The sequence below is a fragment of the Rhinoraja longicauda genome, chromosome 12 (assembly GCF_053455715.1).
Source record: "Rhinoraja longicauda isolate Sanriku21f chromosome 12, sRhiLon1.1, whole genome shotgun sequence".
In the NCBI taxonomy this organism is placed as follows: Eukaryota; Metazoa; Chordata; class Chondrichthyes; order Rajiformes; family Arhynchobatidae; genus Rhinoraja; species Rhinoraja longicauda.
In genome coordinates, this window is record NC_135964.1 from 47,192,788 (window position 1) to 47,205,037 (window position 12,250).

The following is a 12,250-nucleotide window of genomic DNA, read 5'->3' on the forward strand; positions in this document are numbered from 1 at the left end:
AAGGTCATAAGTGATAGGGGCAGAATAAGGCCATTCGGCCCATCAAGTCTACTCCACTATTCAATCATGGCTGATCTATCTCTCCCTCCGAACCCTATTCTCCTGCCTTCTCCCCATAACCCCTGACACCTGCAGTAATCAAGAATCTATCTATCTCTGCCTTAAAAATATCAATTGACTTGGCCTCCACAGCCTTCTGTGGCAGAGAATTCCACAGATTCACCACCCTCTGACTAAAGAAATTCCTCCTCATCTTCTTAAAGGAACGTCCTTTAATTCTGAGGCTATAACCTCTAGTCCAAGACTCTCCCACGAGTGGAAACATCTTCCCCACATCCACTCTATCCAAGCCTTTCACTATTCTGTACGTTTCAATGAGGTCCCCCCTCATTCTTCTAAGCTCCAGCAAGTGCAGGCTCAGTGCTGATTAATGTTCATCTTGGGTTAACCCACCATTCAATCTGGAGCTGACATCCTGGGTCAAAGGACTTCTGGCATTTGCTAGCTCAGACTGCGCTGGTGTTATGTATTCTTCATATCATATCATATCATATATATACAGCCGGAAACAGGCCTTTTCGGCCCTCCAAGTCCGTTCCGCCCAACGATCACCGTACGTTAACACTATCCTACACCCACTAGGGACAATTTTTTTAAACATTTACCCAGCCAATTAACCTTCATACCTGTACGTCTTTGGAGTGTGGGAGGAAACCGAAGATCTCGGAGAAAACCCACGCAGGTCACGGGGAGAACGTACAAACTCCTTACAGTGCAGCACCCGTAGTCAGGATCGAACCTGAGTCTCCGGCGCTGCATTCGCTGTAAAGCAGCAACTCTACCGCTGCGCTACCGTGCCGCCCAATTTCTTCTACATTTCTCATTGACAAAGGACGTGTTTTGACACTCTGAATCTACGCTAGTTTTCAATCTTATTCATTCATTTTGGGGCGGCACGGTGGTGCAACAGAAGAGTTGCTGCCTTAAGGTGCCAGGGACCCGGGTTCGATCCTGACTACGGGTGGCATCTGTATGGAGATAGCAATCTTCATGAGCTCGCATTTTGCTTTGTAAGAAAATAACTGCAGATGCTGGTACAAATCGAAGGTATTTATTCACAAAATGCTGGAGTAACTCAGCAGGTCAGGCAGCATCTCAGGAGAGAAGGAATGGGTTACGTTTCGGGTTGAGACCCTTCTTCAGACTGATGTCAGGGGGGCGGGACAAAGGAAGGATATAGGTGGAGACAGGAAGATAGAGGGAGATCTGGGAAGGAGGAGGGGAAGAGAGGGACAGAGGAACTATCTAAAGTTGGAGAAGTCAATGTTCATACCGCTGGGCTGCAAGCTGCCCAAGCGAAAAATGAGGTGCTGTTCCTCCAATTTCCGGTGGGCCTCACTCTGGCACTGGAGGAGGCCCATGACAGAAAGGTCGGAGTGGGAGGGGGAGTTGAAGTGCTCAGCCACCGGGAGATCAGGTTGGTTAAGGCGGACTGAGTGGTCTTGAGCGAAACGATCGCCGAGCCTGCGTTTGGTTTCGCTGATGTAAAGAAGTTGACATCTAGAGCAGCAGATACAATAGATGAGGTTGGAGGAGGTGCAGGTGTACCTGTCTCACCTGGAAAGACTGCTTGGGTCCTTGGATGGAGTTGAGGGGGGAGGTAAAGGGACAGGTGTTGCATCTCCTGCGGTTGCAGGGGAAAGTGCCCGGGGATGGGGTGGTTTGGGTAGGAAGGGACGAGTGGACCAGGGAGTTACGGAGGGAACGGTCTCTGCGGAACGCAGAAAGGGGAGGGGATGGGAAGATGTGGCCAGTAGTGGGGTCCCGTTGGAGGTGACTGAAACATTGGTGGATGATTCGTTGGATCCGCTGGCTGATGGGGTGGAAGGTGAGAACGAGGGTGATTCTGTCCTTGCTACGAATGGGGGGAGGGGGAACAAGAGTGGAGCTGCGGGATGTAGAAGAGGCCCTAGTGAGAGCCTCATCTATAAAGGAAGAGGGGAAGCCCCGTTTACCGAAGAATGAGGACATCTCTGATGCCCTAGTGTGAAACACCTCATCCCGGGTGCAGATGTGGCGTAGATGTTGGAATTGGGAGTAGGGGATAGACTTTTTGCAGGAGACAGGGAGGGAAGAAGTGTAGTCCAGATAGCTGTGCGAGTCAGTGGGTTTATAGTAGATGTATTTTGCTTTTATAATCACGAGTTGGAAGAAAGCCAAATATTCCTTTCACCAATTTTTGGTGACGTGCCCAAGTGCAAATAATCCACACACCAGCGTCAGAGCATCAGGCACCAACGTGACTTCAGGTAAGAAGGAAATGAAACTTGCCATTCTGGATTAGGTTGAACCAGGAAACAAAGAATAATAACCACAATGAATAATAATTTTGCATGCTAGTGAGTAAGCAAGAAAACCATGCACTTCTGTGGCTAAATAAAACCCGAGACACGCCCGCTCCGCTAATTAACAAGAATAATTTAAACTCCTGTCATCAGCAGTAAACACAGAAACACAGACAATAGGTGCAGGAGTAGGTCATTCGGCCCTTCGAGCCAGCACCGCCATTCAATGCGATCATGGCTGATCATCCATAACCATTACCCTATTCCTGCTTTCTCCCCATATCCCTTGATTCCATTAGCCCCAAGAGTATCTTTAACCAAAAAATCCAGTAGAAATACAAATCCATTCAGATTTTCCAGTGAATTCAACACTTAGTGCAAGAATTAAGCATCCGTTTTGACATTCAATGTATTTTACTTTTTTTGGTCAAAGATACAGCGCGGAAACAGGCCCTTCGGCCCATCCGAGTCCGCACCTGTAACCTGGTGCAATTGGCCTGTAACCAAGCCAATTGACCTACAAACCTGTACGTCTTTAGAGTGTGGGAGGAAACCGGGAATCTCGGAGAAAACCCACGCCGATCACGAGAAGAACGTACAAACTGCGTGCGGACAAGTCAGGATCGAATCCGGGTGTCTGGCACAGCAAAGCAGTAGTTCTACCGCTACGCCACCTTGCCACCCAGTTATCAGTTGTTACAGGGGTTTAACACAGTCTGTTCCCTCTCCTTGCTCAGGTGCCTGTTTGTGGTGTTGGGGAGCCTCAAATGTCCGGATGGTGCGATTGGGACCTTAGCCCAAGGTTGAGTGTCTGGCGCTGTAAGCGCTGTAAGGCAGCAACTCTACCGCCATGCCAATGTGACGGCCGTTTGTGGGGAATTGCTGGACACAACACAGTGATCCAGATGTATCTCTGGTCTATTTCTCTGGTGCATACACTTATTTGGCATGACAGCGTCCAGAGGGGACTGAAGGGTTATATCGTGAGGATGCCCGTCCCCAATTCACCCTGAAAAGCTACGGCAGAGCTTTGCCCCATTAAACGTAGAACAGTGCAGCACAGAACAGTGCAGCTTCGGCCCACAATGTCCATGCCGAACACGACACCACGTTAAAATGGCCTCTGTCTTCACGTTTAGTTTAGCTCGGAGATACAGCGCGTAAAAAGGCTCTTCGGCCCACCGAGTCTATGCTGACCAGCGATCCCTGTACATTAACACCTTCTTATACACACTAGGAACAATTTACAATTTTACCAAGCCAATTAACCGACAAACCTGTACGTCTTTGGATTGTGGGAGGAAACCGGAGCTCCCGGAGAAAACCCACGCAGGTCACGGGGAGAACGTACAAACTCCGTACAGACATCACAAGTGGTCAGGATTGAACCCGGGTCTCTGGCGCTGCAAGGCAGCAACTCTACCACTGCGTCACCAGGCTATCTGATCAACATCCCTCCATTCCCTGCATATCTTTGTACTTACCTAAAAGCTTTTTAAATGCCACGATCATATCAACCTTCAACACCACGCCTGGCAACATGTTCCAGGTACCCAACACCCTCTGTGTAAATAAAAACATCCTTGTACACCTCTGCCTCTCACACCTTAAAGCTGTGCCCTCTAGTCTTTGACCTTTCCACACTGGGGGGAAAGATTCTGACAGTCAACCCTATCTATGCCTCTCATTGTGTTATGTACTTCTATCAGGTCTCCCCTCAGCTTCTGACGCACCAGAGATTACAACAGAATCCTACGGAAGATTGCACGAAAAGCAACTCAGGAGGGAAACAAGATTAACATTTGGGATATTTATCAAACGAAGTAGAAATGAGACAGGTTTGTCATCTTAGACAGTCACAAAAAGCTGGAGTAGCTCAGCAGGCCAGACATCATCCCTGGAGAAAAGGAATGGATGACGTATCGGGTCGAGACCCTTCTTCAGAATCTGAGAACTTGCTGCAAATTTGCACATTTTTTTTTAAACCGAATATTTTGAAAAAGAGAAACTCACTTTATTTTTGTGAAGCAAGGCCTGGCAGATGATGTCCTCACAAAGGTTGGCAGATGGGGCGAGGCAATGTAACTTGTAAAAGAGTTCCACACATGTGCTATGGTGCTCCCTGCTCTCCTTATCCAGCTGATTCCACAACACATACGCCGCTCGCTGTTTTCAAGCAGTTGGCAAAACAACAAGCATGAAAATTATCCTTTGAATGAACACACAACTTAAAACAATTAACCAATTAACCATTGCACGTGGTTCAGGCTTTACCGTCTACAATCTCAATGGATTTAGTTTGAATACCTCAAAGTCATTGTACAGGGCATTGGTGAGACCACACCTGGAGTATTGCATACAGTTTTGGTCTCCTAATCGGAGAAAAGACATTCTTGCCATAGAGGGAGTACAGAGAAGGTTCACCAGATTGATCCCTGGGATGGCAGGACTTTCATATGAAGAAAGACTGGATAGACTCGGCTTGTACTCGCTGGAATTTAGAAGATTGAGGGGGGATCTTATAGAAACTCACAAAATTCTTAAGGGGTTGGACAGGCTAGATGCAGGAAGATTGTTCCCGATGTTGGGGAAGTCCAGAACAAGGGGTCACAGTTTAAGGATAAGGGGGAAGTCTTTTAGGACCGAGATGAGAACGATTTTTTTCACACAGAGAGTGGTGAATCTGTGGAATTCTCTGCCACAGAGGGTAGTTGAGGCCAGTTCATTGGCTATAATTAAGAGGGAGTTAGATGTGGCCCTTGTGGCTAACGGGATCAAGGGGTATGGAGAGAAGGCAGGTATGGGATACTGAGTTGGATGATCAGCCATGATCATATTGAATGGCGGTGCAGGCTCGAAGGGCCGAATGGCCTACTCCAGCACCTACTTTCTATGTTTCTATTAACCATTTAGTACGTCCCCCTTTAAACCAGTTCGAAGGTTGGAACATTATTTTGTTTCTATTTATCAAAACTGTGCTGAAATGTTTAAAAAGTGATTTTTATAAATTCTCACAGTTTAAATATTATGAGGTATGAAAACGAAATGGATAACGATGACTAAGTTTTCGTTACTATCAGCTTAATTCCTATTCATGGTAGAAACTGAAATTTGATCCATTTAGCCAAGATTTTATTTACATAACTGGAAGTATCCAAATTTTGACGTTTAGCATTCTAAATGAAAAAAAAAGTGCAAGTAAAAATACCTGATAGAAATTGGTGCTCTCAGCAATTAGATTCAGAGTTGCCTGTGTAACGGGTGGAGCAGTGACCATCTGCAATTTCTCAAGGAACGCTCTGTATTCAGAACTTTTGTAACGCTTGACCTTGTCTTCAATAACCAGCGCCAAGGAGTGAGAGTGATTGATGATTTCCAGCAGCGTGGATATTGCCACGTTCTGGATGTGGCAGTCGCTGATGCAGCAAGAGAGGGCCATGAGGGACTTCAGCCAGAGAGGAAGGCCAGCCTCACCATCACCTGCTGGGTTCAAAAACAGGCGGAGACAACACAGCGCGTTACTCTCCAATGTGGAATGTTGGCCTTCATAACAAGGGGAGTTGCGTATAGGAGCAAAGAGGTCCTTCTGCAGTTGTACAGGGCCCTAGTGAGACCGCACCTGGAGTACTGTGTGCAGTTTTGGTCTCCAAATTTGAGGAAGGATATTCTTGCTATTGAGGGCGTGCAGCGTAGGTTTACTAGGTTAATTCGCCGGAATGGCGGGACTGTCATATGTTGAAAGACTGGAGCGACTAGGCTTGTATACACTGGGATTTAGAAGGTTGAGAGGGGATCTTATCGAAGCATATAAGATTATTAAGGGGTTGGACACGTTAGAGGCAGGAAACATGTTCCCAAGGTTGGGGGAGTCCAGAACAAGGGGCCACAGTTTAAGAATAAGTGGTAGGCCATTTAGAACTGAGATGAGGAAAAACTTTTTCAGTCAGAGAGTTGTGAATCTGTGGAATTCTCTGCCTCAGAAGGCAGTGGAGGCCAATTCTCTGAATGCATTCAAGAGAGAGCTGGATAGAACTCTTAAGGATAGCGGAGTCAGGGGGTATGGGGAGAAGGCAGGAACGGCGGTGCTGGCTCGAAGGGCCGAATGGCCTCCTCCTGCACCTATTGTCTATAAAAGGACTAAAGATCATTAACTGCACGTCAACGTAGCCCTGGCGGTCAAGGAGGAAGGAGGCACAGACATGATTACGCACCAAAGTCATACAGTACAGAAACAGGCCCCCTGTGTATAGACATACAGCACAGAAACAGGCCCTTCGGCCTACAGAGATCGCGCAGACCAGCGATCACCCCGTCCACTAACGCTATCCTACACACACTTGGGACAATTTACAATTTTACCGAAGCCAATTGACCTACAAACTCGCACATCTTTGGAGTGTGGGAGGAAACCAGAACACCCAAAGGAAACCCATGAGGTGACAGGGAGAACATGCAAACGCCATGTGGGACAGCAGCCGAGGTCAGAATCGAACCAGGGCCACTGGAGCTGTGAGGCAGCTGCTCTTACTAGCTAGACCTTGATGCCATCCAATTCCTCTTCCCCACAACTCGAGAATCATGGTGCCCATATACCTCCTGGCTTGTTAATTACTCTAGTTAGAGAGTGGTGGATCTGTGGTATTCATTGCCACTGACAGCTGTGGAGGCCAAGTCAATTAGGGCGGGTGTCAATGGGTAATGGGAATTGTGCTCCGTGACCTGATGAACACATTTGATGTACAAGGTACCACAGTTAGAGCTGCACGGTGGCCTAGCGGAAGAGTTGCTGCCTTTCAGCGCTCGAGACCCGGGTTCGATCCCGACCACGGGAACAATGGCCGTACGTACGCGAGTGGTAAATGGCAAAAGGGAGCATGTTTGCAAAGTGAAGATAAGCAGAGGTGAGCTCACCGATATTCCGGCAGGCGGACGCGTGGAAGGTCTCCATCTCTCGGAAGGTCATGTAGATGGGGAAGCTGCTGCAGTCCACAAGCAGCTGGCAGATGGCGGCGAATGCCAGCCGGCACTCTGGCGTCACCTCCTCCACCTCCTGGAGAAGATGGTCCACATCCCAGGCCTCGTCTCCCTTGACCCCCTTCGTCCCGTCGGCCGGCGTGAAGCTGCCCCGCTGCCTCCTCTTGGACCGCTGGGGCGGCCCGCGGACGGAGAAGAAGTCCGAGAGCATCTGCTTAAACTGCGACATGGTGACGGGCTTCCCGTCCACCCACCCCTTCCTCCCCTCCTTGGCCACCGCCGCAGCCGCCTGCCCGTCTCCACCCGGCGCCCGGCAGCTCGCCCTGAAGATGTGGCCGAGGGAGAAGTGGGCGAGGAGCCACTGCGCGTTCCGCAGCGTGGTCTGGACGCTCCCGGTGCTCCGCCACACCTCGCCATCCTCCGACGACACCTTCGGCCCGCCCTCGTCCCGGGACCGCTCCCTCGCCATGACGCTCAGGCCGATCCCGCTGTCCTCCGAGCGCAACGGAGGGAACGCCGTGTCCCCGCCTTCCTCCGGACTGCGGTCGCCATCAGACAGCGCCTCACCACCGTCCTCCTGCGAGGGACTCTGGAAGTGCAACGTTTAGTGGAGTTTAGTTTAGAGATACAGCGTGGAAATGGGTCCCTGTGGGTACAGATTGCCGGGCGAGAGAACTCATGCCCACTTACTGGCCAGCCCAGCGCTGGATACAAAGGCAGTAGAAATGTCAGAATGCAGAAATTATAACAGAACATTTTGGAAATCAGGCAATGTCTGGAGAAAGTAGCCTTTGGACTTGGAGAGGTGAAACTGGCCTTTTGACCCACCGAGCCCGCGCCGACCAGTGATCCACGCACACTAACACTATCCTACACACACACACACACACACACTGGGGACAATTTACCGAAGCCAATTAGCCTGCAAACCTGTACGTCTTTGGAGTGTGGGAAGAAACCGGAGCACCCGGGGAAAACCCACATGGTCACAGGGAGAACGTACAAACTCCGGACAAACAGCACCCATAGTCAGGATTGAACCTGGGTCTCTGGCGCTGTAAGGGAGCAACTCTACCGCTGTGCCACCGTGCCTAATAAAGCAAACATTTGCACATGGTCCACAAGGGCGTTAATTTCTCTTAGCCTCCCCCAATATAAATAAATTTAAACTGCAACATCCTTAAACAGCACCCGGAATAATTATTAACTAATAATTACATCATTAATAAATCTTTTCACCAATTATCGTGCGTTGCAAATTGCAATATGGGAATTTGAAATCATAATATGGGAATTGGGAAGATATTTGACTTGACACTCTGAAGTGTGTCTAATCAAGTGGGATGAGTATTTTAGGTGCAATGATAGGCATGGATGTGAGGGGCAAAAAGGGCCATCCATTCTGAGCAGGAGTTCAAAAGGTACCAGGCTGAGACTGAATGGGAGTGGAATCTTTCCACCCGATTTGTTACAGGGCGGAACCCAAAGCCATTGTTTATGGATGCCAGCGACACTTGCGAGATCAGCTCTCCCTCACATCCGAGATCAAACCGAGGGCCTAGACCACAACCCGGGTGTCCAAACCTTCGTCTTTAGTCTCTTTAATCAGAGGATGATGAACCTGTGGAATTCAGTGCCACGGAAGGCTGTGGAGGCCAAGTCAGTGGATGCTTTTCTAAGGCAGAGATAGATAGATTCTTGATTGGTACAGGTGTCAGGGGTTATGGGGAGAAGGCAGGAGTATGGGTTTGGGAGGGGAGATAGATTAAGCATGATTGAATGGCGGAGTAGACCTGATGGGCCGAATGGCCTAATTCCGCTCCTATCACCACTTACGACCTCATGACCGTACCTCGGCTGGTCTCCCACCATCCGCCTCGACCTCTCCGGCCCCTCCCGCTTCCGTGTCCATGAACGCCGCAGGCAGCTGGATTTTGGAAAGCGTGGCACAGCACATCTTCAGGCTCTTGGTCAGCTCCTGCAGACTCAGGCCGTCCATGTGCTCCATTAAACATCGGACAACATGACACAGCATCTGAGGGAGGTACTGAGTCTGAATCTCAGTGTACAGTTCCTGAAGGCGGCGACGAAAAACGACGTTTCAAAATTACTCGGTAATAAACTCATGGATAAAAACAGAACACAAACACGTTCCTCATTCCCACACCATTGCACCAGACGACAAAACATTCAGCCAAACTCTCCTCCAAGTCTCAACGGCTGTCTGTTTTTTTTCCTTCCCAATAAACATAAGACGCTAAACTAGAGAACGGGAAAATAATACAAAAACAGAACTAGAAACATAGAAAATAGGTGCAGGTGGCCCTTCGAGCCAGCATCGCCATTCACTGTGATCATGGCTGATCATCCAGAATCAGTACCCCGTTCCTGCATTTTCCCCATATCCCTTGAATCCGCTAGCCCTAAGAGCTCTAGCCAACTCTCTCTTGAACACATCCAGTGAATTGGCCTCTGCAGCCTTCTGTGGCAGAGAATTCCACAGATTCACAACTCTCTGGGTGAAAAGGTTTTTCCTCATCTCTGTCCTGAATGGCCCACCCCTTATTCATAAACTGTGACCCCTGGTTCTGGGCTTTCCCCAACATCGGGAACATTTTTTCTGCATCTAGGCTGTCCAATCCCTTAATAATTTTATATGTTTCTATAAGATCCCCTCTCATCCTTGTAAATTCCAGTGAATATAAGCCCAGTCGATCCATTCTTTCATCATATGTCAGTCCCACCATCCCGGGAATGAACCTGGTGAACCTACGCTCCAAGGTCAAGGACTCGGAATACGAAAACAAATAATCAGAATTTTTAATCTTTCGAACATTTCTTCCGGAGAAAATAATATTCTTATTCTCATGTTAAAGAAACATCAAGAGAAATGGTGGGAGTTAGCGGAGGGATCATACCTTCTGAGGTGAGGTCCGTGGGGGGCAAGTCAAAGTAAGCAAACAGAGAGACAAAATTACATGCAATAGATTCACTGGCCCCTAAAGTTCATTTCACAATGAATGCAGTAAGTAAAGCAGGGAGTTGTGGAGGCACCCCAGACCATCACACAAACCAACTCTCCTCCCCCCCCACCAACTCCATCTACACTTCATTCTGCCTTGGGAATGCAGCTAACATGGTCAAGGATACAGTGCCCTTTGATCAGTTCCTTTTTTCCCCTCTCCCATCAGGCAGAAGAAATAAAAGTTTGAAGATAGTCCCAGATTCAGAAACGGCTTCCCCGCTGTTACCAAACTACTGAACAGACCACTTGAGGCGGAGAATGAATTTCCGATCTTCCAATCTACCTTGTTGTAGCCTTGCACTTTAAAAAAAAATGCACTTCCTCTGCAGCTATAACAGCTATTACATTCAGCTCTCTGTTTATTTTCTCTTTGATAGTTTCTTTGCACTTTGTTCTATCTTTGCACTTTATTCTGTCTTAATTGCACTTTATTCTGTCTTAAAACTGTTACAATTTGTTTCGTTGGGTTGCTGTTGTTTAAATTAATTAAATTATTGCATCGTATGGGAGGCGTGTTGTACCCCTGTACAATGACAATAAAGATATATTGATCAACCTGATGTAGGTTTAGAAACAAGGAACTGCAGATGCTGGTTTATGCCACAGATAGACACAAAGTGCTGGAGTATCTCAGCGGGTCAATCAACATCTCTGGAGATAAAAGATAGGTGACTTATAGGGGCCGCACAGTGGCGCAATGGTAGATTTGCTGCCTTACAGCGCCAGAGCACTCCAAAGACATACAGGTTTGTAGGTTAATTGGCTTCGGTAAATTGTAAATTGTGTGTAGGATAGTGCTAGTGTATGGGGTCGTTGGTCAGCGTGAACTCGGTGGGCCGAAGGGCCTGTTCCTGCGCTCTCTCTCTAAAATCTAAAGGCTTATTATTATCACATACTGAGGTACAGCAAAAAGGTTTGTTTTGCTTGCTGTCCAAACAGATCAGACATACCATGCATAAAGGGCGGCACGGTGGCGCAGCAGTAGAGTTGCTGCCTTACAGCGAATGCAGCGCCGGAGACTCAGGTTCGATCCTGACTACGGGCGCCGTCTGTACGGAGTTTGTACGTTCTCCCCGTGGGTTTTCTCCGAGATCTTCGGTTTCCTCCCACACTCCAAAGACGTACAGGTATGTAGGTTAATTGATTGGGTAAATGTAAAAATTGTCCCTAGTGTGTGTAGGATAGTGTTAATGTGCGGGAATCGCTGGGCGGCGAGGACTCGGTGGGCCGAAGGGCCTGTCTCCGCACTGTATCTCTAAATCTAAATCTAAAATCTAAATACAATCAAGTCAAATAGATAGAGCAAAGGGGGAAGATGCAGAGAGCAGAATATAATTCTCAGCATTGTAGCGTATCGAGTTTGAAAGACGTGGACTCGTGCATTTGCCTGGAGAGCATGCAAAACAAAATGGCAATGCTAGGCTAATACCATTAAAAAAAAGCTGTAGAGGAGTTAGACACAAAACGCTGGTGTAACTCAGCGGGACAGGCAGCGTCTCTAGATTGAAGGAATGGGTGACGTTTCAGGTCGAGACCCTTCTTCAGATTGAGAGTCAGGGAGAGGGAATCGAGAGATATGGAATGCTAAGGTGTGAAAACAAGGGGATGCAGATCAAGGGGTTCTTGGTGGTTGAGAGTTGGAGAAGGGTCACTGTACCCTGATGACCCATATTGAGCGAGGCCGTGTCTGGCCCTAGGCTCTCTCAGGGCGGGACGTCTCCCGCACTCACAGAGTGGCCTTGGCAACGGGAGAGGTGACCAAGCTAAGCCTTCTCTAAAAGTAACACTCATTAGACAACCCTCCAAGAACAACTCACAAAGTGCTGGAGGAACTCAGCGGGGCAGACGGCATCCATGGAGGCAATGACAGGATGGGTCAGGACCCTTCTCCTTCAGGCCCGTTTGA

General features: G+C 48.4%; 1 protein-coding gene across 3 annotated transcripts in view; it reads right to left on the reverse strand.

Annotated features, from left to right (window-relative positions):
- The window catches only part of dop1b (DOP1 leucine zipper like protein B), a 111,636-nt gene that overhangs the window by 45,348 nt on the left and 54,038 nt on the right, over window positions 1-12,250 (reverse strand). For 2 of the 3 annotated variants that reach the window (XM_078409688.1, XM_078409691.1), the window contains exons 13-16: window positions 9,172-9,393; window positions 7,257-7,908; window positions 5,554-5,828; window positions 4,359-4,511 (exon numbers count right to left, since the gene is read on the reverse strand). In XM_078409688.1, the coding sequence (XP_078265814.1) occupies window positions 4,359-4,511; window positions 5,554-5,828; window positions 7,257-7,908; window positions 9,172-9,393 (1,302 nt within the window). The remainder of the gene's footprint in view (window positions 1-4,358; window positions 4,512-5,553; window positions 5,829-7,256; window positions 7,909-9,171; window positions 9,394-12,250) is intronic. The other variant, XM_078409690.1, reaches the window with a different exon arrangement.